Source organism: Lagopus muta, chromosome 19 (assembly GCF_023343835.1).
Source record: "Lagopus muta isolate bLagMut1 chromosome 19, bLagMut1 primary, whole genome shotgun sequence".
Taxonomy (NCBI): domain Eukaryota; kingdom Metazoa; phylum Chordata; class Aves; order Galliformes; family Phasianidae; genus Lagopus; species Lagopus muta.
Genome location: NC_064451.1, coordinates 10224088 through 10248566, shown reverse-complemented (window position 1 = coordinate 10248566; position 24479 = coordinate 10224088). Strand labels below are relative to the sequence as shown.

General features: G+C 38.0%; 3 protein-coding genes across 4 annotated transcripts in view; all 3 read right to left on the bottom strand.

Annotated features, from left to right (window-relative positions):
- The window catches only part of RALGPS1 (Ral GEF with PH domain and SH3 binding motif 1), a 199974-nt gene that overhangs the window by 112793 nt on the left and 62702 nt on the right, over positions 1-24479 (bottom strand). The window lies entirely within an intron of this gene.
- Positions 2758-13183, bottom strand: ZBTB34 (zinc finger and BTB domain containing 34). The gene is made up of 2 exons (XM_048966256.1): positions 13074-13183; positions 2758-8396 (listed from the first exon to the last, which is right to left on the bottom strand). The coding sequence occupies exon 2, from the start codon at positions 8372-8374 to the stop codon at positions 6875-6877; it is 1500 nt and encodes a 499-aa protein (XP_048822213.1). The 5' UTR covers positions 8375-8396; positions 13074-13183; the 3' UTR covers positions 2758-6874.
- ZBTB43 (zinc finger and BTB domain containing 43) lies at positions 14470-24272 on the bottom strand. Of its 2 annotated transcripts, XM_048966251.1 has the most exons (3): positions 24116-24272; positions 22194-22356; positions 14470-21169 (listed from the first exon to the last, which is right to left on the bottom strand). In XM_048966251.1, exon 3 carries the CDS (start codon positions 21144-21146, stop codon positions 19752-19754), a length of 1395 nt encoding a protein of 464 aa, XP_048822208.1. In that variant the 5' UTR covers positions 21147-21169; positions 22194-22356; positions 24116-24272; the 3' UTR covers positions 14470-19751. The 2 variants fall into 2 exon arrangements, with proteins under 2 accessions (XP_048822208.1, XP_048822210.1); XM_048966253.1 differs by lacking the exon at positions 22194-22356.

Here is a 24479-nt window from a genome sequence, read left to right as displayed (position 1 = left end):
CCTAGATAAAACTGGATGAAGTTAGGATCCTATGTAGCAAAAATATAGCTAGAAAAAAATGGAGTTAGAGAAAAAGCTGAATAATTTCCAAGTGTTAAAGCCAAAGAATATCTGAATAATTCTATTAGACCTAGAGATATTTTTAAAATCTTAAAATAATCTGACGCACTGCAATAATTCCTCCTAATTTCACATCTTCATGTGCTATTAACAAACTTCAGCTACCAGCCATATTACACAATTTACCCACATCACCTCACATACAGCTCAGCAGAACACCTCACCTTTGTCTCAGGACATTTTCAGACTTCTGATATATTATGAACAGCCCTGAAATTGATAGACACTGTTTTATATGGTGTGAAAGTTTGACTGACCTTATCATTTCAGCTTTGAATAACTCAGTAAGTTTTGACTATAGGTTTTTAAACCTATAGTTTTAACCTATAGTTTTCTATATATTTTTTTGGTCATCTCCCATTTTAGATCCTTGCCCTCACTATTTTCTTGAGTTTTCTCCTCCAAAAACAATTGTATTTCTTCACTTTTAAATTTTCACTCTAAAAATCCACAAATTATATTATCTATTTTACTTTTATCATGTTTTACTTATATTTAGTCAGCATCACTGTCCTTTGCCTTCTTGTTTTCAAACAAGCACCTTTATACTTTCTCCAACACTTCTGCTTCATACTGCAGAATTCTCTATCAACCTTGCAAATTTACCAGAAAACTGTGTCAAAAGCCTTCTGTTTCAAAAGTAGCGAATGTAGAGTGTGGGTGACTGCAACTTGCCTCTCTGACCAAAACCCTTGTTTTCTTATTTCATGCCTACAATTAATTGGTTTTTTTTTTTTGTTTTATATAGCATGAGCTTCCCATGGAAGCCATATGGGATCATGTCTGTCTTAAATATGAACCTGATTTATAGCAGTATGACAGTGCAGACAGGTACTGAAGTATAACAGGAAAGTGTGCACAGGAAACAGCCAAAGCTGCTTACATTTATAACGAGGGAAACAACAACTAATTTCTGAGGGAACTTCTGAGCGGCTTAGCTGCAGAAGTTAGCTGCATCGAGTTGCACCGACACAGCCCTGCCAACCCTACAGCCACCTGAAAAGAAGAAACAATTTACCTTCTTAAAATAACAGCAACAACAAAAAAAGAAACCAAACTCCAGTATGCTAGATTGTTTCTCTGCTCTCCTTCCTCAGGCAAAAGCAATGTTACCTTTATTCCATTCTTCAGTCCCTGCTTACTCTACTCCACATTACTTGAGTTTTCAGAACCTACAAGCAAAGGCAATGGAACAAATGCTTTATTCTGACTGTCTTTAGAGGATAAAAGGAAATAAAACCCTGCCCTCCTCCAACCCCTGAACCAGTCAAGATCCTTCCACTGATACAGACGCACTCTTTGGTGCCTGCTAAGTTTGTAGCTTGTATAAATTTAATTCAGCTTTCTTATAGAACAAAAGTCTTTACTATCAAACACCCCATATACAATGGAAAGTTGGGAACAGTGCTAGGAAATTTAAAACAAAATTTAATAGCATCAGCTATCTTTATCTTTCTCAGCAAATCAGTGATAGCATACACTTGGTTTTGGATGTATTAATTACTCCTGGAAGTTTCCTGTTAGAAAGGTACTGAAAGAGTCAGCTACCATGAAAGAAGCTAAGGCTTGGCTACCAGCAGAAAATAGCTATCAGTTGTTGGCTACTCATGTTAAATTCAAGCTTGTGTGTTAGGAGCTGTACCCTACATGTGAACAGTATTAGCTCTACTGTTGTATATGGCACAGCAAAATATTGCTCTAGAAAGGAAATACACCTCCCTACCCAAACGAGTTACCTCTGGCTTGCCGTCAGACCATTTGCAAGGCTGTTTTTTTTTTCACTGTTCTGCTGGACAAGCTTTTGAAGCGCAACACTGAAAAGCGAGTCTGTTCAGAACTGAATAAGCTAGGCTGGCAAAAAGACAGAAACTTCAAGAATACTTTGTCTCTAAAGCTTTTTGACTCCTAGTAGATGCACATGTATAAAGCTGCAACTTTTTGTAGCTCCTTTTCCTGAAGCCCACTACTAAAATCTAAATGTAGACACCAACACCACAGAGGTTTGCTCTAGAAGCATTTTAATTTACAAACAGCAATTCCCATTGACTTTATACCATAAAAAAAGGCAATTTACAAGCAAGAAACAAATTCATCAGAACAAAATAAAGCAGCACTGAAATATTCATGTCACAAATCTAAAACCAAAGTGAATACAAGAGTAAAATATCATTTGAATAAATATTTTAAAATTCATGCTATAAAATAATTCTTAACGGCAAGTTATTGTTACAGCATCAGCTTAGCTAGCTTCATTTACTTCATGTGGTGATGAAGTGTGCAGTTGTGAGGTTACCAGTTTATATTGCAAGATCATGACACCCAGTCAAGTCATTCAAACTGTTCAAATATTAATCTTGAAAAATAAACATACAAATAAAAAGTTACTTAAAAATACAAACTTTTTGTCAGAAACACTGTTAAAATCGTGCAAGAGCTCTACCTCTAATCAGATACACAACCAGAGGCTCGCAATACAAGTCCAAAGGCTGAATTCATAGCATACATAAATTGGAGAGACAGCAGTGCATCGTATCTACCATAGTAGGAATTACTTATGTAAACTAGAAGCAAACCTGTTCAGTTACTGATAATTAGCTTCACATCCCCTGAAGAAATAAATACAGGAACATATTCCAGGTTTCTTTTGCCTTTTTTTTTTTTCTTTTTTCTTTTTAAATGTAAACTTATACAACTAAATTCATGCTGTCACAGGGATTTGCAAATATACTGAAACTACAATATTTAATACAACTACTCTGGCACTTGTTAAAAGATATGTGAAATGCACACAGTTTAAACTTTGAACATTTTGAATGACTTTACTAAATTTCAGATTCAATCACTGAGTATTATGAGGTTTACAATTAATGAACTAAACAGATCCGTATAAAGAATTTACACAGTTACGCAAATACTTTCAAATATAAAATTTAATAAATAACCCTGACCAGTCAAAAAGCACCATTCAAGGGTTAAACTCCCTTGGAAAATAGATTAGGTGTTGCATATTTGAGTCCCTTTCAATAGTTTCATCTGAAACCTGTTTAGAAAAATGACAATAAAAGAATCACAGTAAACTAATACAAAAATTCAAATAATATATTTTTAAAGGTAAAGCTCATTCAATCATTTCCCAGCCCTTGATTTTATTCCTGCTGTTCTTCCCAAAATTCAAACTTAATATATAAGAGGTCTCATTGTTTTGTCTAAAGGTAAACCAAAGACTTCAGCATAAAACATTGATTTATACTTGGGAAGACTGCATTAAAAACTATCATTTTACGCCTACAGTATATTCTGCTGAACAGTGAATCGACAGTATCCTTTGTGCTACTGAAAGATTTCACACTAAAAAGAGCAGAGCCAATCTTGGAGACTTATTGACCATACTGAACTGCTAATATACTGTATTCACAAAGCTATTTTCTAAATGTATTTACAAGTTTGAAAATAATACGGAAGATAACTGATTAAGTAAACTAAAATAACTGTTTAAAACCACAAACATTAGCAAAGATATAAAATCCTTTATTTTCACAGTTTGTCATAGTTGTTTAAACATATAGAGGAAAGGACACTGCCGCTGCTTTCACATTTGTCTATATTTAAAAAGGTAGATTAAGAAGAGACTCAATTATGAACCAGCCTACATAATTTCATGATTTATTTTGCTGTCAAATACTCATTCACAGATTTTGACTTCTGCATTTATTGTAAATGAAATGTGTAACAGTTCCGTGCTAAATTAAATCTGTACAGAAATGAGACGCTGTACAGTACTTCCATCATCTGCTTAAAATAACACAGCATTTTCTTTTTTGGCGAACTAGTGAAATTAACTTCAATTAGACAATGCTTCATGTTTCATGACAATGTAATCCTGGCATACCATTATGTGACAAGGCACAATTTATTTGCTGTTGCCAGGTTTGAAGTTTGTTTTCTACCAGAGTCACACACTTTGCAAGTGTAAACGTAATGCTGAGTGATATTTTATACTTGCCTATGTATGCATCTTTTGAAGCACTGTTGAAATTTACAGTACTGTGTTATGGCTTGGTAATTCTTAACACTGCTAGCAGTGGAAAAGGTAAATGGCGTATCAACATGAATAGGAGCAAGTAAAACTTGCAAATTGCTGAATCATGATTTTGTAGAAAGAGAGAGATCACTTCCTGCTTCTTAACAGTCTTGTTACAATGTTTTGAACCTGAACCTGTACAATCAAAGTGATTTTGTGTTTATGCTTTGTTTGTTTGTTTGTTTGCTTTTGTCAGAGACAATTTTGGATAAGTCACTCTTTGGTAAACTCAAACCAGTTCAATAAATTTACAAATACAAAGAACTAGATTTAAATAGTTTTAAGATTGCGACACAGAGAAATTCAAGAAATATAAAATCAATACCCATATCCTGCTATCCTCAACTCATACTTCCATGGAAAAAGTCACACCAAAGGCACCACAGCACAGATCCAAGATAAGGGTTAAGAATAACTGTACATTTCTTAAATTTTGCATGTCTCAAACTTAATTTATCAGGTTGTTGGTTTTTTTTTTGTTTTTTTTTTTTCCTCCATTTAATTACTTAAGCATGTAAGAAAAAAAACAGTATCAGAAACACGAACATGTTCTAAAGTGGGTAGACATACAGACTACCTCCCCTCCCCTAGACACAGACATACAATTTCCCTTACTGGAAACAATAGTTCTATTGTTGATTCAGGGAGAGAAACAATGTCCCATCTCCCTGTACCTCTTTTTTTTAGGCAGTTTCAGGACAAAGAGGCAAATTAGGTACTGCATTTAATTAACACTACCCCCAGGGAGCCAGTGGATTTATACTGAAAATAGGTATTTAACAGAATTCTTATTGCAGACTGTCACAATATTAAGAACTAGTGTATTCAATAAAGCTACTGCACAAATATGCCCCAACTTCAGAGGAGCCCAAAAAGCATCACAAGATAGCAAACCTACCTCTTTTCTCTAATTTATGAATGAGCCTTTATTTTCTAAATTTCAGGACTTAGACAACAGATAGACATAGTTCACAGCTATCTTTTCATTATTTGCTAAACAATAAGGCCCAACCATATAAAACATGTATTTCAAAGAAGTATGTGATTCATTTCATTTTGCTTATAAGGTAGAATCTCCATAGTAGTGTTTGCCAGCTCATGCTTTTGAGGTCTCTTCAGCACTATTGTGTGATTATTTTTTTTTTAATTTTCCTTAATTGTTACCATTACATTTCACATTTTAATATATCATACTGACCTAAACGACAAAGTTAGCACCATATTAAAAAAAACAACACAACAAAAACATTTGGTGAAACAAAGAGTATTTTAAAAGTTGTTGGTAATTCATTTATGCAGCAAACAACCACTGAAGATATGAGGGAAGCCACAGCAACTCTGTAATACTTGCATGTGAAATAACAGACATATTGCTTGAAGTTCCCATAGCGTATTTGTTTGTTGTTTTATTTTTTTAATACAAAAAAGTACAAATTCCAAGTGCTGACATGTCACTTGGAGCTGCAAGTAGGAAGTCATTGTGCACCTGAAAACAGCTCTCTAAGAAGAGACCTATTAAATACTGCTTGGAAATACTATAGTTTAAACTACAAAATATCTCTCAGGTTAGCATTAACCAACCAAGAAGAACGATGAAGTTAAATTTAATTACCTGGTATGCTCTTACAGTACGAAATGAAGGTAGATTCTGAGGCCAGTAAAAACCACAATGCTACTTTTGGGTTTGCTATTAGTTTTCTTTTTCTCTTTTTCTTTTTTTTTCTTTTTTTTTTTTTTTTAAATATATATATATATATATAGATATATATCTATCTCTATATATATAAAAAGGTCAGCACCACAGGTTGTCCAGTTCATGTTCTAGACAACTAACAAAACCCCTAAACAATTTAACCATAATTTAATAGATTTATGGCATTTGGTTTACGAATGTTACAGAGCAAAGCTATTAAAACAAGGTAATACTCTTCGCTCTCATTTGCACACAAAGTAATAGTTTAATAAAAGGAAAACCAAAATTCTTCTAAAACCAAAAAGATTCTCCCAAAATCTGAAGTCCTAAATCCTCAACAGAGGAGATCTAGCAGTTGAAAGAATGGTACGATATAAACCTTCACATATTTTTTACATTCACTTTAACCAGAATAGGAAAAGTGAAAGCATTTTATATATATAAAGCAGATTTATATATATAAACAGACTATCAAAAACAGTTAGAGAGAAAAAAAAAATTCAATGGTACAAATGAAGAAATCAAATATGTAATATTCTCTTTCCCCACTGCTATGTAACCCTCATTATCAGCAATAGGATTTATGAAATTAAGTAAAATAAAATAAAATAAAGACTACAGCTTCTTTGTGTACCCAGCAGAGAGGCAAATCATATTCTAATATCTTTCTCCACTGGAATTTGTGTCTTACCAGATCAACCAGCAGGGACACTTTATCAGACTCTTCCCATCTGTTCCCTAGCACAGTCTTTTATATTTTAAGCATTTTCAAAAGTGGAAAAAAAACCATCAACCCAGCCTCCTATAGAAACAAAGAATATTTATGTAGTCTTTTCCAGAAACAATTTCAAAAAAAGTTCCAGAAGGTCAGGAAAATTAAAAGGCTCTTATACTTGTAATGAAGACTACTAAAAGAAAAAGAGATTTTTAAAATACATCATTAATGTGCTTGTTTGTTTTGCACTTTACAGTGTAATATTTTAATCTGATGTGTTAGACATTGCATGAACTTCCATACTAGAATCCATGGCTTCAGAAGCTGAAGCATCATTATCTACTTTCTGCTCCACAAATGCTTCTGTTCTGTCTGGAGACTCCATCCTGTTTCTCACTTCTGTTACCCCAGGGTGATTTTTTCGCAAGTGCTGGTTTAGTGTACCCTGGAAAGGAAAACATTTGCCACAGATCTCACAGCGGAAGGGCTTATCATCTGTGTGACCGCGAATATGATACTCAAGTTGGTCCTTGCGGGTATATTTCTTCCCACAGAATTTGCACACAAAAGGAGTTATTCCCATATGCAACCGCATGTGTCGATCAAGGCTCCCTTTCTGGTTGAAAGACTTCCCGCAGTAAATACAAATCAGCCTCTCATTGTATGGATACCAGTGACTTCTTGCATTTCTTTCCCGTGGATTATTTTCATATCCTGTATTACTCACCATGGAATCACCATCAGTCCCTTGCAGCAAGCCTTGAACATCACTGTGTAAATGACCAGTGGATATCCGCTTTTGGCGTGCACGACCCCCTCTGAAACAGCTCAGCATTGACCTTGAAGGACTTGAATTGCTAAGGTTTCCAAAAGTTTCAGACACACCCGTAGCCTGTGATGAGGCATGGGTAAATGAATAAACATGTTGTAGAACAGACCCATAGGAGCCAACATTCACTGCTACTACTTGCTCTCCATCCACCATTTCAGTATGATATCCATCATCACCAAGGGAAGAGCTATCAGAACAACTTGGCCTGTCAGACTTTTCCATTTTAACTTTCACCTCTGCAATCTGACTTTCTCTTACTATCAAGTCTCCTTGCTCATGATCACCCTCAATTTGAACCTCATATTCAGAGATACTCCCACTGCTTCCTCGATCTGAATGCCCTTCTTCTTGCAGTCGACTACGTAGACTTTTACCTGGAGTAGCTTCCATCCTAAGATCACTGCTTGTTGTTGACTGTCGCACCTGAGAGCAATAGGGGGGAGATATCTCAATAGGGTTGGCAAAGTAGCTGCTGTCTTTAACTCCATTGCGATTTTCCGAATTTTCTTCAGCACCGACAGTAACAGAGTCAACATCACCAACATTAATCTTTGAATGAATACTCTCCAGTATCTGTGTGCATTTATCAATGACACACTGCATCTGTAGAAAGCTAGCTGCAGTTAGAAAACTAACAACATCCTTCAGTTGTAAGGACATCCTTCCAGTGTAACAGAATGAAAGCAACTGTTCAAAAACATTGGGATTTTTAATAACTGATATTGATAAGCCACTCATGGTGCTTAATGCTGAATGGTCACGAAAATATGGCGAACTGGCCGCTAAGACAGCTTTATGGGCTCGAAATGGCTGACCCTGAATATGCACAATTATGTCACACAGCTTTCCTTGCAAGCGGAGTTCATTTAACTGGCTCAGAACAGTGTTGCTGTACTCAGGCACATCAAACTGAATGAAACTGCTGCTGTCCATTTCTACTGATGTAAAGAGGAATCTGAAAGAAAAACAATAACATTTAAAACTGAGAATGAATACAGAGTTTTCCATTTTAAAAATAAACACTTCTGCATGTTGAAGTTAAATTACCACTTTGATCTGTTCAAGGCATGTTACAACAAAACTGTCAGTATTAAAATTTGATGTAATATGAGAAGTAGAGTCTCAATCTACCAATTTCTTGCACTGCTTTCACTCAGATTATCCCTACGTAGGATTCAGAACTCAACTGCTTATAACACATGACAGGGTCCATTGGACAGTCTATATCAAAGCTAAAAGGAACTTTATAATTTCACTCCCTGGTAAAGACTACAGAATAATTATCCCACACTCTCAAAAGAATATCAGTCACCAAGCAGGTCAAAAACATCACAGTATTCACTCTGTCTTGAAGCAGGAGACTACACTGCTACTTGCAGGGAACTGTACATCTAAATTGTCCAGGAATTACTTTTGGAAGGTATTTCATGCAATTTTGAAAACATACTAAGGAAAAGTAACAGAAGCATGTCTGGATGTATACGCACACATACACAGATATTTTTAAAGACTATACTATTAGGTCTAGATATGTAGTGTATTCATCTCTGAAATAAATTTGTCATCAGTTGCATTTCTGTCTAGAAAAATCATCTACCTCCTTATAAAATAATCTCAATAATTATTAAGTAAATCCATCATTCAATATTTACATCCCAAACAAAGAAATCCTATCTGAAGGAAACAGTTAAGTGTGGACTCAATTCTAAACTGTTTACTCACTGTGTCAGGTTTCCTGATAAAGAATGAGTCAATATGCAAAGCACTATTTGAAGGAAAAGTGTGAGAATCACCAGTGAACATTCGATTTTTTTAAGCTTCTTTTTGTGATTTTCATTTATTCCTCCTATCCTCTCACTAAATAAACCGTAATCAGGGCTCTGAAGCTTATCTAACACAGCAATCACTTCCTAGCTAGGACAATTTACAATTTAAAGTCTCACACATACTTAATCCCATTAGTACTCATTTTCCTGATGCAACAGGAAAGGGCATTCCGAGAGGTTTTAAATAAACGTATAAATTTCAAAATAAAATCTAAAGAAAGACACTCTGTATTATTGTAAAAGAATTAAAAAACATTTTTCCCTTGAGAGTGTAAGTAGCAGACATCACTTTACATCATATGCCCTTAATTAAGTACCCAAGAATCTTCAGACTTTCACTGTCATTCTTGTTCCTACTAATACAGAAGCATAAACACACAATAGAGCCACCGTATCTGCTCTTTCAATTGGACCAACATCTAATCTGATTTCAATGTCACTCACTGACTCCTGATGCAGGAAGCACGCTCAATGTATCACAGCATACTAGTAGATTTTTTTTCCCCATTTTTGTCTTATGTTACATGCTGTAATAAGGCACATGAACAACTTGAATTATGAAAATTCACGCATTCTAAAAGCAAAAATCAATATGAATATTATAAAAAGCTTACAAGAAAGAACTGGAGCTGTATCACTGTCACTAAAACTAAGGTTCGCTGTCTTTACAAATAGGCAAGAAACAAGGTAGCCACCTTCCTGACCTGATGAGCATTACTGAGAAAACTTCAGTAAACTGTGCTTCATTGGAATTTTAGTAACTGGTATTTAAAACCAGGACAAGAGATGTTTTACACGATTTTACATTTGATAGAAATAAGGATTAGGTTTTCAGAAATTATATGACCACAGCCATCCATGCAAAGACAGCTTTGGCAGGACAATTCTTTCAGTCACTGAATCACTTTCACAGATTCTGTGCTTGAGAGTAAGCCAGACAGAGCAGAAAACAAACATAAAAACAAACATAAAACACAAGTGAATGGTTAAACAGGAAGATAAACCTAGGTATTCTAAGCATCCCTCAATACTGTGAAGAGAATCATCATTCAAGTCTCTAGCTTGCCCACACCATGGGGAAGATTGAATTTTCAGGAGTTAGGATGCATACCTGTCAACACCACTCTCATTTGGCAAGGCATTAGGTTTACTTACTAACCAAACATTGGTTACTATCTTTATTTGTGGGGCTTAAGTACTACAAGCAAATGCAACATTCCTGACTGAACACTTCTTAGCTAAACTGAAGGGCTTTTGATGACCTGAAGTGACATGGGCAGATGTGTTACCTGGATTGAGGACTATGTACAAGCCCTAAGATCAGTCTCCACCAACAACACTTTGCAATCCTGCATCTTTGCAGATACTTCATCTCAAGAACCTGGTCAAGCTTTAGCCTAACTCTATCAGAAGATACTCATTATTTATGTAGACTGTGCAGAAATAGTTTGTCATACGGGAATGCCAGCGGCATTCCTCCTTATCTCATACTTCCTTAAAGATTCTTATTTGGTAAAACTGAAAAGAGCTTGGTTGAGAAAAACATTAAAATATAGCCATGACAAACACCAGTCTGGACAGTTTCCATCTCTGACTATTCGACAGTTTAACACTAAATAAAGTGCTGTAAAAATTCAGTCACGCTCTGGGCACCTGCCTACATCTTTTGCTAACCTGTATAAACGGATCAAACTGTTTAACATTTTCATAGGCACATGTACAACAAATTATCTGAAGGCTTTCACATTTCATCAGCGTGCAACTCAGATTTGCACACTGACTTGACTAAGTTTCAGCAGTGCTATGTTGAATTCTCTGCTTATTTCTGTGAGAGATCATCCAGTCACACACAAAAGAATATAAATCTCTTTGCATTGGCATTATATTTATTCATTGGAGTTTTATACAGTGAACAGAAGTCATAGTATGAATTGCTAGCAGTGGATCGCTGCCCTACGTCTTAAGTGTTGATCGAAGTAACCTGTGAACATGAGAATGATACGCATTAAACATTCCTCATTAGATTTCAAAAACACAACTTACTTTTAAAACTACGTTCTATAGAAGCTCTAATTACGCTTTCAAAAAGCCAGCAAGAATAGATAGTGACAGAACACAGTCGGTATTTCATTTTACTGACATCATACAGTAACATCAGTGAAACATCCTGTAACAACATGAAGCTGTGCATTTGCCAGTATGGTATTAATTTCTGCTTCTAAGTCTGCACCTGTTTAACATCACTCATGCCCTGATATACAATTCGCTTTCTCTTTGAGAGGTGAATGATTCAAGTTATCCTTCCTTATACTTTGTAGATTTCAGTATCTACTACACCATCTGTGAGAACTTAAGACATTACTGCAGAAACACATTATCATTCAAAAGTATTTTTAATCCATGAATGTTACCGTATCAGCTATGATCATGGAGACAGTCAGGCCTCTTCTGCCAACCCTTAAATGAGGTGCAGGGGTGGATGCTGGCTCCATCCCTTCTGGTCACTCAATGCACTGCATGCACCTGAGCCCTGCCTTCCCACCAGGTGCTCAATCACTGTTTCAGGCAATGACTTAGCATTTCTGCTACAGTCTCACAAAAATAAATGGCTATGAAAGCAATTAGTTCTCTCTCTCTCTCTCTTTTTTTTTGTTTTGTTTTGTTTTTTAAACTTTAGGAGCGATTACAAATCCTAAAAATGGGGAAAAAATACCAGAAGGCAAACTATAAGTAAAAATCAGCATAAGTACTGTCAGATAAGTAAAACAAAGGCACATTCATGATAATATGCCTCAAATCTGTAAGAACTTAAAAGTAAGAACCACAAACTTTTCTTCTGTGCACCAACTTCCTAATATGGAAGCATCAGAATACTGTTAATTTTATCCTGAATAGTTATATCCCACACTTCCTATTATTTCCTAAATGTCTGACAACTCTGAGATACATCCTGAGAAGTTATTATTAAAATCAAATGAACAACTGATTGCGTGATCAGATGTGCAATATATGCACATCCAGGGCTTTATGAAATGCATAAAGACTGAGCTTTTATATATTATAATGAAAAATCATTAATTATCACAGACATTGTGTGTATATACTGTGCATATATCTATACCACTTTTTCCTCCTCTCCCTCCTTGCGTCTGGGATTTCCTACATCCACGTTTATGGGGCAGTTTCAATTTATTCCAGGTTCACCTTAAACTCTGCTTTATTTTGAAATGAACCTAATCGTGCATGCCGTGCACCTCAAAGCTTCTGCATGGCCCTTATAACTGCACAGACCGAGTCCTATCAAGAACTTCCAACTCCTCAAGTGGAGCGGCGGCAGTCGAAAGGCGTACCAACTTCTGGCAGCAGCTCCTCAGACGGTGTCGGTCCAGGAGCACTGCAGCCAGCCGGGCCCGGGGCGCCCGTTATGCCGTGCCCCGTTCAGACTAAGAAAAGGCCCAGGCGCACTCGCATTCGTCCTCTCTAATTGCAAATCGGAACCACGTAAGTCACAGACTCAGGTTACGCGGCGACAGTTTCCCTGTGAGATGCAGCTGAGAGGAGAGCGAACTCGGCGGCACCGGGGTCGATAGCGGCAGCGCAGCCGCCGCCCGCATGGCCCAGCGCGGGGCAGCGACAGCGGCAGCGGCAGCCGCGAGGCGGCACGACCGGGAGCTCCGCGCGGCTGTCCCGCGGGGCCGCCGCCCCTACGGGGCCTGTCAGGGGCCGGAACCCCCCGCTCTGAGAGCGGCCTCCGCCCCCACGGGAGAACCGCCGCAGCCCCGGGGCCCGGCCCGCTCGCCGCTCACCTGGGGCTGTCAGGGTGTCTCACATGGCGGGTCCCCGGGCCCCTCTCCTGCCCGCTCCCACCGTCGCTTCCCGCCCGCTCCCACAGCTCTTCGCACCCGGAAATTATTCCGCTGGCGTTGCTTCCGCTTCCTGGTGACGTGCGCCGGCACCGCCCCGCTCCCCCCGGGGGCGCCGCTGAGCGCGAGCGGAGCGCGGCTGGCGGAGCTTGGAAGGCGCGCAGGGGGCTGCGCAGTAAAACTGCCATAGGAAGGAGCAAAGCCGTGGTCGAAGCCTCTGGGTAACACGAGCACGTACAGTCCTAAAAGTCTGTCTTTGGCTTCATAACATGCCTTCAAAAATTAACAGCGGCGAGGAATTTGGAAAAGAGAAAACAAAAACTATGAACGGCTTAGCATCGCACCAAAAATACTTATTTTTGGAAATATATGATCGGATGTGTTTTGAGAGCTTTTTAGAAAACAAAAACCAACCAAAACCCAAAAAACAACCACCCTGGCTGCCAGGCACAATGTCGATGACAAATCCACACAGAGAGGCAGGAAGCTAATCTTTGGGACAGGTTGGGTGGGGACTCCTCTGTACCTCAGGTGTGAACAACTGCCTCTATTGAGCATCATAAATTAGGAATTAAGATCATCTGCGGTATGCTGTCCTTTTCCCTCACACCCCTGCACATGCTCATAGCATACATAGGGCAACAGTTCACTGCTAAACTCACGGCTTGCTATAACACTGCATGGAGGACAACTACTGCTATGATAATCACCTGCAACTCAGACATCACAGTTTATCTTATGAAGGCAAGTCTTTCTCTCCCTGTAAAGCATGTGGAAGATGATCTTCAGAAGTCAGGTGCTCCACAGTAACGTGGCAAAGTTGCTTGAGTAAGCTGACCAGGACATAAACAGCAAACTTAAATAAAACACCTATTACTGAAAATCAAATGACTAATGCTGAACAGGCACAATACTCTGGCCTTTTTCTTTTGTGTATACAGAAAGTGTAACTAAATGCACGCTTGCTGCTACTGTTAAATGAGTGTTTTGGAGTTTTCATAAGTTTGTACTTATTATAATTCAGACTCACGTGACAACTAATTATCTAAGCTGCAAATAAAACTGGCATCAATTCCAGAAAGTTATCAACTACCTTTGTTTTAAAAAACAGTTTTTAAAATCAGTTTTTTTCTTTAGTGTTTTCTTAGGCAAGGGTGGCATGCTCGGTATTTCAAGAAAACACATTACAACTTTTTCTTCACATATTTAATAAAGTTATATATGAACAAATTTTGGATTTGAAGTATTGTTTGAGTACTTAATTTGGTAAAAGTGAAATATTAAGTACTAGTACTAGACATGCATTCCTTTCATTCAGGCTTAAGAAAACATTACAAAGTCGACAGATAACATTTATTAAAACGTTATACAAAAAGGGGGCATGAGACTCTTCTATAAGAAGAAAATATTGAACAGTAACATTAAATTAAAACCATGCTGTACAATTAAGACAGCAATATTTATAGACAAATCTATCCAACCTCTGCAATACAAGCGTAACATCTCACAAAATATCAAGATATGCAGTTTTACTATTATAAATGACTTTTTAGAATAAAACCATATAGCTCATTAAGGAAGATTCACTTGACTTGCATAAGCGCTTATATTTCTGGAAGAAATATGGAATCCCATGAAGAACAAAGCAAAACAACAACAACAACAACAAAAAAAAAGCAGCAATCAACAGACACAGGCTTCAAGCAAAATTAGAACTTACAATTTAATCACATTAAAAATATACCATTTTGTTTTCCAGCATCTTCCCCTAGGGCACTGTCAGCTTACAGCTTATAGCTGAAGAGCTCTAGCTATCCAATGAAGTATTTAAATGATAAAAAATAAAAGCAACTTTCATCTGTTTTGAGAAATGTTCTAATTCTATTAAAGCAAAATACTCAGTATACTGCTAGGGGCTCTCAGGATTCAGAGAAAGGTCACCTCACCTTTCAGCACAAAAGGGCTGAAATTACAAGAAGTGACTCCATTCTTTCAGACTCAACAGCACAGGGACTTCAGTGTTATTAGCTTTGATCACCCTCTCCCTTGCTTTTGATACACGACAAAGTTTCTTAAACACAAACATCTCAGATGAAGAAAAGGTAAAAGCAAAAATGTAATGGACAGTACCTTCTAGAGTCTACCTGCTCATCCATTAAATGAAGATAGTTGCTGCATGCAACTTTGAAGGTGAACTTAAAAAACAGTAACAAATCTACAACAGTGGTGTGTGAAATATTAAAACTTCTCCCTCAAAAGGGTCAGATATACACCTAAAGGACATCCTAACCCTGCCAAGAGTTTTTGTATATTTTTTTGGAATGTCAGTTACATAGATTACATGGTAATTAACAGCTTAGTACTGGAATGAAATACAAATGAATGCAGCTGTCATAGCAGATGATGTTCTTCCACTGACAGGACAATGAATTGCTTCACAATAATAGAAAATTTTGATAGCTTCCTGTGTGTACAATAATTCTGGTTTTCAGAAGATATTCACCTTACTTCTGTCAACAGCAGAAGTGAGCAATATAAAAATACCCAGAAGTTTCAAGATTGTATCATTAAAGAAGCTTATGGGCAGATGAACGAAATTTACCAGATATGCGTTTGGATACTTATTGATCACTTCCCTCCTGCTCACAGACAGGAAAAAAAAAAAAATCTCTTGAACAAAGCCACTGCCCTAGCAGTGACTAACAGCTCAGGAGAAGCTGCATTTGCATTTCTTTCTTTACTGTGTAAAGCTGTCCTGGGCCTAAACTGCTGGGTTTCAGTGGGCTGCAAAGGTGGCACACATGGCAATAGTCACAAACTGCCCTGTGCCTGTCAAAACAGTTACTAGCTAGCACTGAAACTGATATGAACAGTCCATTATATGCCAAACCTTGAACCAGCACAGCACCTCTGCTGAAATGCATTTAAGAACAAGCAATAAATGCTAGCAAGAGGTGCAGAGAATTAAAAAAGGAGATACTCTTGAGGAAACAAAGCTAGAAACACATGAGGAGAAACTGAGGAGATGCTCATGGGAAGATGTTTAAAGGAGATACTGAGGACACATGTGAAGATCCACCCTCAGAAGTTCATATGGTGCTCTAGGAAAAACTGCTAGATAAGTTCCATGGGACTTCAACCAATGGATAAGCTCTGCTAGAGCGGGTACACCTCTGCAATAAATGAGCCCCAGGGGTGACCCAACCAAGAACAAGCATACCCCAGGAACAACTACAGTCCATGGATAAACCACACCAAGGGTCAGTGACACTAACAAGCCTGGCACAGGAGGGGCCACCCACTAAGAAACAAGGATATATATAACCCCAACCTCCTATGCAAACTTTCACCTCACCAAGAGAATTGAAATGAAGTGATTTAGAGGAACTCCCAGTGAAAACAAGCAGAAATAAGATTAGGAAGCCAGAGAGCCAGAGGAAGAGAGGCATCAGTTAAGGTGAGCTAAGGAAGGGAAAGTGTTTAATTTTTTGTTTTCTTTTCTCAATACCTCCATCAGTGTTTAGAAGTCTGTTGAAACACAGTAAGTTAAGCTCTGTAAAAGCATTCCAAGTCAACTTTTTGCCCGTGGTAGACAAAAGTAACATTTTTACAAAAGTACCTCAAGCTTCACTTAAACACTCAATACTCTCAATTAACTCTCATAATAAGCTTATCAATATTTTCCTTCAATCAGATGGTTTCATGTGAATTAACACCAGAAAGTCATGTGTTAATAAAAAAATAATAATAAAAAAAAAATCAGTGCAGCAACTTTTGCTGGAGTTCCAGGTGATGTCATATTATAGAGTAAAACAGTAACAGGCAAATATTTAAAAAATACTATTCATGCTGAATCACTAAAGGAGGATATGGTTCTATAATATGATCTACTGGACCTGTTATAAAAACATTTAAAGTGTCTCTCTTGGTACATTTTAAAGCTTTATTTTAAAGTAATCTAACTGCAAATAGGAGCAAATTTCAACTTCAAAACATTCCATATAAAAGTCATTCCAAACTGGTAAAAAGAAACAGTTTTGCTGGCAGCTCTGTAAGGTGGTCTGGATTTAATGGTTCTAATTTTTTGCTTGACCATGGTTCTCAGCCTGGTGCTTCTGACCAGCCTTTTATTGGTTAAGTGGGAAGTGACATCCTTCATCTTTTTATGCAACGCTGAAATAACAATTTGAAAGGGTATGAGAACCAATGCAATATATAAGATCATTCTTCAAATGAGCATGAATATGACTTCCTCAAAAATGTGATGATGGTACTTGCAGAAATGATGCCCTGGATGCAGAGTAAGGCCTTGAAGAATGGAAAAATCGGGCCAGTGACTGCAAGAACCCTTTCCTCTATACTTATGTAAACAGGCAAGCATCATAATTTTCTTAGTATTAAAAAAGACAGTGTTAGCAGTGTGGAAATAAATCATAAAGGGAATGTCATTTATAAGTTTAAAAAACATAATTATATATATATATTTTTCATACTTTTTAAATACAAAGTGCTTCTATACGTAAAGCAGGTTACAGTGTTAATGAGCAAATCCCTGTTTAGTTACCTTGATTACAAGGGTTATATATATGGCCACCATGGTATATTACAGTTCAATTAAGTGCTAAGAATAGGAACTCCTTGATGCTGACCACTCATGCCCATTGCCAGCAATGGATTCATGATATTTGGGAGTATTTGTTTTAAGAACATTCTGTGTGAAAAAATATCTGAATTGTTAGAAGATTTAGAGCCTCTTTAAAAAAAACTGAAGTTTGTAAGTAGAATGCCAGAAAAGAAGTGACAGCAATTACAACCTGCCAAGTAATAAATCCCAGCTTGCACAAGACACTGATGTTCAGGATACTGTTTGGTTGCATCTCAAGACAAGTTGTAATTAGGAGTTTAAAAAAGAATCCAAATTGGCATTACCTTCATGATTTTGCACACAGGGTCATCTGTTTAAGTATTTTATCCTGCACATTGCAGATTTAATGAATTAACTGGGGCCAGACAGGTTTAGAAGGCTTTTGATACTTGTTAACTTTTTTCCTCACGTCACAAACACCATGCTTGGATATCGCTTCTTTCTATTCTAGGCATACTCTAAAGACTCTTTTTATATTTTAGTAAAGTACAGAGAAGGGTTATTGCTTTTGCATAGGAATGCACTATGCTTTCAACCCTAAAATCCTGTTGCCACCTTTGTAAGTGATGCACTCACTCTACCTGCAGAGCTGGCAGCATCTCTCAAAACTACAAACATTCCTCCATCTAGCTCCAAGAATGAGATCCTCATCCTAATGAAAAAGTGTCACTTTCCCTGTGAAAATCCAGACCTTGGACATGGGCACGGTACCATGATCTGCAGCACGATTACCAGATCCAAACACTGTATTTCTACATCTTCCCTTCTCCCCCCACAAGCAACCTCACTTGAAGAGGTAAACAGATCTGGCTACTTAGGATCATATGTAACCAGTCACAGTAGTTCAGTACCAGGAATCTGTATCATAGTTCTTACTTCTTACTATTCAAAAAGTAAAGAACTAAGAATCATCAATGCCTAAATCATTTTCCTAAAGCATGTTTCTAAAACTAAATAAAAGTTCTCAAACAAGATTTTGTACCAATAAAAGTCAAGTCAATTTATGAAACTACAGAGTTTGGTACTTGCTACTGTAGTAAGTCACAAAAAAGGTGAATATACAGTTAGATCTTAGATTTTTTCGTATTTTGGGTAAGTTCCAAATATTACTTTAAAAAAAAAAAAAGATATACTTATTATACACACTTCAATAGCTCTCATTATGTAACAATTAAAATCAAGCCAAGACTCATATAGCATTAGGCTCTGGAAGAACAAACAAATTTGCATTAAATATAATTTAAAGTTCATATAGTGCTCAACTATACTTAAGTGCTTTGCAGACTCTTTAAAGAGAAACCAGCACAAAATTAAGCAACCACTTGTCTTACTGGAGACAGATTTAAAAAAAAAAAGTGGAAGACAGATAAAGGAAAGCCAAACCACCTTTAACACAGTCTTTCATTAAGCACTGCAATAAGGGATAGTTAATAATGCAGGCTATTTAATGATGCACATTGATTACGTTGGCAGTCTCTGGCCTAAAGTAAAATTCTACTTTTTTTCCCCTTAAAACATGAATCACAGAAATTTTATTAACAGACAATCCACATAGCCTAGTACAGTTATCCTAGTTCTCTTTAATATTATTTCCCCCTTCCCCCCCCTTAAGGCTATTTGAATTCCTGCTTCATGTAAATACTTGTACAATTTGGTCAATTTAGAGCTAGGTTTTACTGTCAATTTATAAGACTCAGAAAACAACAGGGCTTCTAAATACTGTTGCAATAGCAATTAACGTCACAGCGACCTTACAGAACACGTTTTGTAAGCACCTTTCAGATTAACCATTTCCACTGCACACCCACTGCCTGGAATAGTATTGTGGAAAATAAAACATTTGGTCTGCTCACACCAGTGTAATCATTAAAACTTGTTTTTTGAGAATTTGAGTTTCACAATAGCAAGTACCAGACACTATTTGAATAATTAGTTTATTTTTATTACTGTACTGAACAAATGTAAGCTCTAATGTCTCAGTTCATCTCAGTAGTACTCTGCTCAGCTTTAGAAGCTTGATATGACTTGGTACAAGACGTCACATGCCGATGAAAACTGTCCCGCCACATAAATCTTTTCCCACAGATGTTACATTCATATGGTTTTATGCCTGTATGAATTTTCATATGGCCAACAAGATGGTGTTTCATTTTGAATTTCTTACCACAGACACCACACCCATAAGGTCGAAGACCAAGGTGCATACTCATATGCCGATCTCTCTGACTTTTGTGTGTAAAGCTCTTACCACACTGACAAGGATAAAGCTTATCAGCATGCGAGAATCCAGTGAGGGACGTTTCTTCTTTAATTCCTGCAGCCATTTCAATGCCTTCACCATAGCCTGTTGCTATCATAAGATCTTGTCTGTGAGCACTTAAATTTCCATCTGCCCTTTCACCAGAAAATTCTTCCATAGAAGAGCCATAGAAGTCAACTTGCTCATCATAATTACTTTCATCTGCCTGTTCATCAAATTCTGCTTCCATCTTTTTGTCAGCTATATGAAAGTCTTCAACACCTGAAGACTGGATTGAATGATCTGCCTGAATGGCATTCATGGATTCAGAAACTTGATGTTCATCATAAGGATTATCAACACCTTCACAGTCTTGTTCAAATCTTTCTGGTTTCACGTGGATCCACCGCTTGTGAGACATGATGCTGGGTTTGCTATATATAGGTCTGGTATATTGATATTCAGCACTATCACTAGTTCCTTCTTCACCATCCTGACTCGTCATTCCTGTACTAAGTCTGTCGTGCTCTGTTGAAGAATTACTGGGGAGGTACTCATGTTCTGTCAGTTGACACGATAGCTCATCTTTAGAACTCTCTTCTTCATTTTCACCATCCCTCAGTTCCTGCACTTTGTGGAATTCTGTCTGCCCTCCAGATCCAAGTTCAAAGGTTTCAGCAAGGCCATTGTAACTACTACTGCTTGGGGACTGATGGTCACTGCTATGATTCATCTTCTGACAAAGAACTGTTGGGTTTCCCTCTAGCACTTCAGTGCATTTATCTACTACATGCCACATCTGAAGGAAACTTGCTGCTGTCAAGTAACTAACAATCTCTGGAGCAGGCATTACCAGTCGACCTGTGTAGGTAGACAGAAGAATGTTTTCAAATACTCTTGGATTCATCACATCAGGCAGGACTATTCGCCTACTATTTTTTAGGAGAACCTGATCACAGAAGTAAGGTGAACTAGCTGCAAGAACAGCTTTATGGGCTCTGAAGAGATGGCCCTGAACTACAATGGACACATCACATAATTGTCCTTGCTGGCGCTGCTGATTTAACTTCTGCAAAATGGTGCTTGAAAAATCTGGAAATTCCACTCGGAAAGAGCTTGATCCAGACTCCATTTCATTACAAATTTAGTGTTGTGCTGAAAGAAAGCAAACAACGAAAGATCAGAAATTCTGCTTAGTAAAGTATTAATCTCTCAGTTTCCTTATAAACTCATATGGAAGTCACTCATTTTCCAGAACCTGCGTCACTGCTATATTTCTATCCCTGCCCCCTCCCCCACCTCTTCCTCCTTGATTTCAACTTTCTCTTTCTGGAAAGTTGTACTGAGGAACAAATTGCTATGCCAGCATATTTAGCTGTGCTGCTTCTATTTAAGAAGACTTGCCCACTACAGCAGGAGCTACAGAGAGATACACCTTGTATACCTGTAATAATTCAGCAACTGCACACCAGAAGCTCAGCTAGTAATTCAGATATTAATGTTTACGCTTCCATGACTCAGATGTCAATCACAAAGTTGACAATTATTTAATAGTAACATTCGTTAAAATGCCTGCGTTACATCTTATATTGAAGTTTAATACGAATGTGCATATTGTTATCACCAGAAATAATAACCAGAAATTGAAGTGTAACAATGAAAGACCAACATTAACTATCTGAATAAACTAAGTTCATGCAACTTTTCAATTTGATGTGTAAATTGAACATAACAAAATTCCAAAACAGCTATGAAGTAGAAAGCAGTTTTTCCCATAAAGATGCTTCTGGTAAGTAGTAGAAAGTTTTAACAGATAGAAAGAATACTAATTAATAAGCAAAGAGCACACATATACAGGATTTAAAAGTGCATGTACTTGGTACAAAAATAGAACACGCATTACAAGCAGTACTCTGAAATTTAACTGATTCCATGGAAACATGGAATTGAGAGGACACGATTATAGAACTCTGCTACAGAGTCTGTACAGTAACTGTAGTACCTATAATTATATACTGTATATAATAATTCATATAATTTTGTATATAATAAATGTATAATGTATATATCTACGCAACGAGCTATAGAAAAATTTAATAGATGCACTGCATTCAAGTGCTGGCTCATTGGCACAATGGTATCACTACTAAGTGGATGAAAAACAGCAGTGCGTACTTACAAAATACTGTCTACACAGGAGTGATTATGTAAATCAACATTTAATCAACAGTCAATCGTTACATAATTCCTTCCTGACTGATCAGATGGTTTCCAGCTCATACTGTTGACATCTTTCCTCCACTCTCCCAAAGCCACACTGTTCGTTCTTTAAAGTTCCAAAGCTAGAAAAGGATGACAACATACAGAGCACAGGTGAAAACAGGTAATTCCCCATTAACTTAGATCAAGATGAATAAGATTAACATAGAAGAGAGAGCACGGGCTCAGAAAGATACCAAAACTTTCAAGAAATACATGCTGAAACTCCTCAAACACTGAGGTGAGCATTGCCTCAGTAAAGATTGCCTCAGAACAGTAAAGATTATACTTTCAAATGCCTTTTTTTTTTTTTTTTTTTTAAAATTAGAATTACAGCATCAATGTGATTCCCTCACGTAGAATCTCTGAAGAAAACAGATTAGAAGGAATAGCTTCTTATTATGGAAATCATTTATAACAGTAAATAATGATAGCAATATATTCAAAAGTAAAAAGGCACTGTTTTTAACCAGTTTCCTTCTTTCTCAAAACCTTACACAAATTTCCCCCTGCTGGATAGCAGGAGGGACAGTAAAGACTGAAAAAAAACAAGCTTCCACTAAGAAGAAAGACAACCAAATGAGTAAGAATTCTGTAACTCAGCACTGAAACTGCCTGTATTCAGCAACATTAACATATTCATGAATTGTCACTGCTTTACCAGTTGAAGCAATGATTCAACTGAAGAGTTGTTTACCCACTACCTCAAAATTCTCAGCTAAAATATGAAAATTAGTTTAGAGAGCTCCTTTCCTGCAGTGACTGCCTCACATAAACACTCTTCTGAGACAATTACCATGTCGTATTAAGTGAAAAGAAGCCTAAAACATGCAAATGATAATGTTTGCAAGTTCAACTGTGCTTCAACTTTGCTTAAAACACTTGACAACATTACGGCAGTACTTCAGACACTTATATACAGTGCATGTCATGAAATGCATATTTTTAAAATTACTTTTAAAAAATGTAGGCACATTATTTCTTTACATCTTTTCAAAGTATTCTCAGATTTAAGATTGTATTTTTTCATACTCACCTAAAAAAAAAAAAAAAAAAAAAGCAAAATTAACTATTTAGGAAATATATCACCTCAATTGCTCTTTAAGAGCAATTGCTATAATTCCTGCTTGTCTAAGCTGCCAGATATCAGCAAGTACCTAGCATGGTTATTCACCAGAGAAACAGTTATGGGTGAGAGCAGCCTTTCTTTTATAAGTTTTAAATTTTCATTAAAAAAAAAAAAATACCAAAGCTATCAAAAGATAAGTGAAAATTTTTGTTAGTAAAGCCATTCAAAAATGCTTTTTTTTTCCCCAGAAGTTTCAATTTCTTCTTCTACAGCCTGCTCTATTGCTGCATTTTTTCTTTATTCTTGCTCATTAAAAAAAAGTTTTTCTAGCGCAGCTCACAGAAAACGCTTCTCTTCCACGCTGCGATACTGAAACACAGGGCATGTATTATCTGCTTAAAGTAATTCCGTAAACTAGCGTACGGCAACTTCAGCCCTCCGTCAAGCTTTCGAAGAAATCCCTTTCGTTCCCTACGCCCACCGAAGCACCCGCAGGGACGCCGCGGGGAGCCACGCGGAGGCGTCACGGGCACAGACACAACCCAACGGCAGCTCATCGCCGCCGAGAAAAGGGCCGGGAGCGGGGCGGGCCCAGGAGCCGCCTCATGGCTCTCTGAAGGAGCGCCCCCCGGCAGAAAGAAACGCAAAAGCCGCGCGAGGCGGCAGCAGCAGCGGGAGGCGGAGGGGGGGCGGCAGGGCGGAGAAGGCCTCACGCACCGCCTGAGCCCTCAGCCTCGCGGCTTCCCGCGGCCTATGCTCGGGCAGCCTCTCACCTGCGGGCCGCAGAGTCTCTCTCATAGTGGGCCACGACCTCAGCTTCAGCGCTCAATGCGGCCGACACAGCTCAACCAGCCTGGACAGCCCCGGAAACAACGCTTCCCCGTGAAAGACTTCCGCATCCCGGTCACCTGACAGCCCGAGAACGGCTCTTCCGCTTCCCGCCCGCAAGGCGGCGGGGCGGGGCGGGGCGGGGCGGGGCGGGGCGGGGCGGGGCGGGGCGGGGCGGGGCGGGGCGGGGCGGGGCGGGGCGGGGCGGGGCAGATCCGTTTCGGTCCCGCCCGACTGAGCGCCGCGGGCGGCCGAATGCCAGCTGTGTGTGGTTCGGGTGTGCTGCGCGCCGCTGGGCCGCGGTGGTAT

Bases quoted from the DNA above. Each gene is read 5' to 3' on its own strand.
- ZBTB34 (XM_048966256.1), bottom strand. From the start codon at position 8,374: ATGGACAGCAGCAGTTTCATTCAGTTTGATGTGCCTGAGTACAGCAAC.
- ZBTB43 (XM_048966251.1), bottom strand. From the start codon at position 21,146: ATGGAGTCTGGATCAAGCTCTTTCCGAGTGGAATTTCCAGATTTTTCA.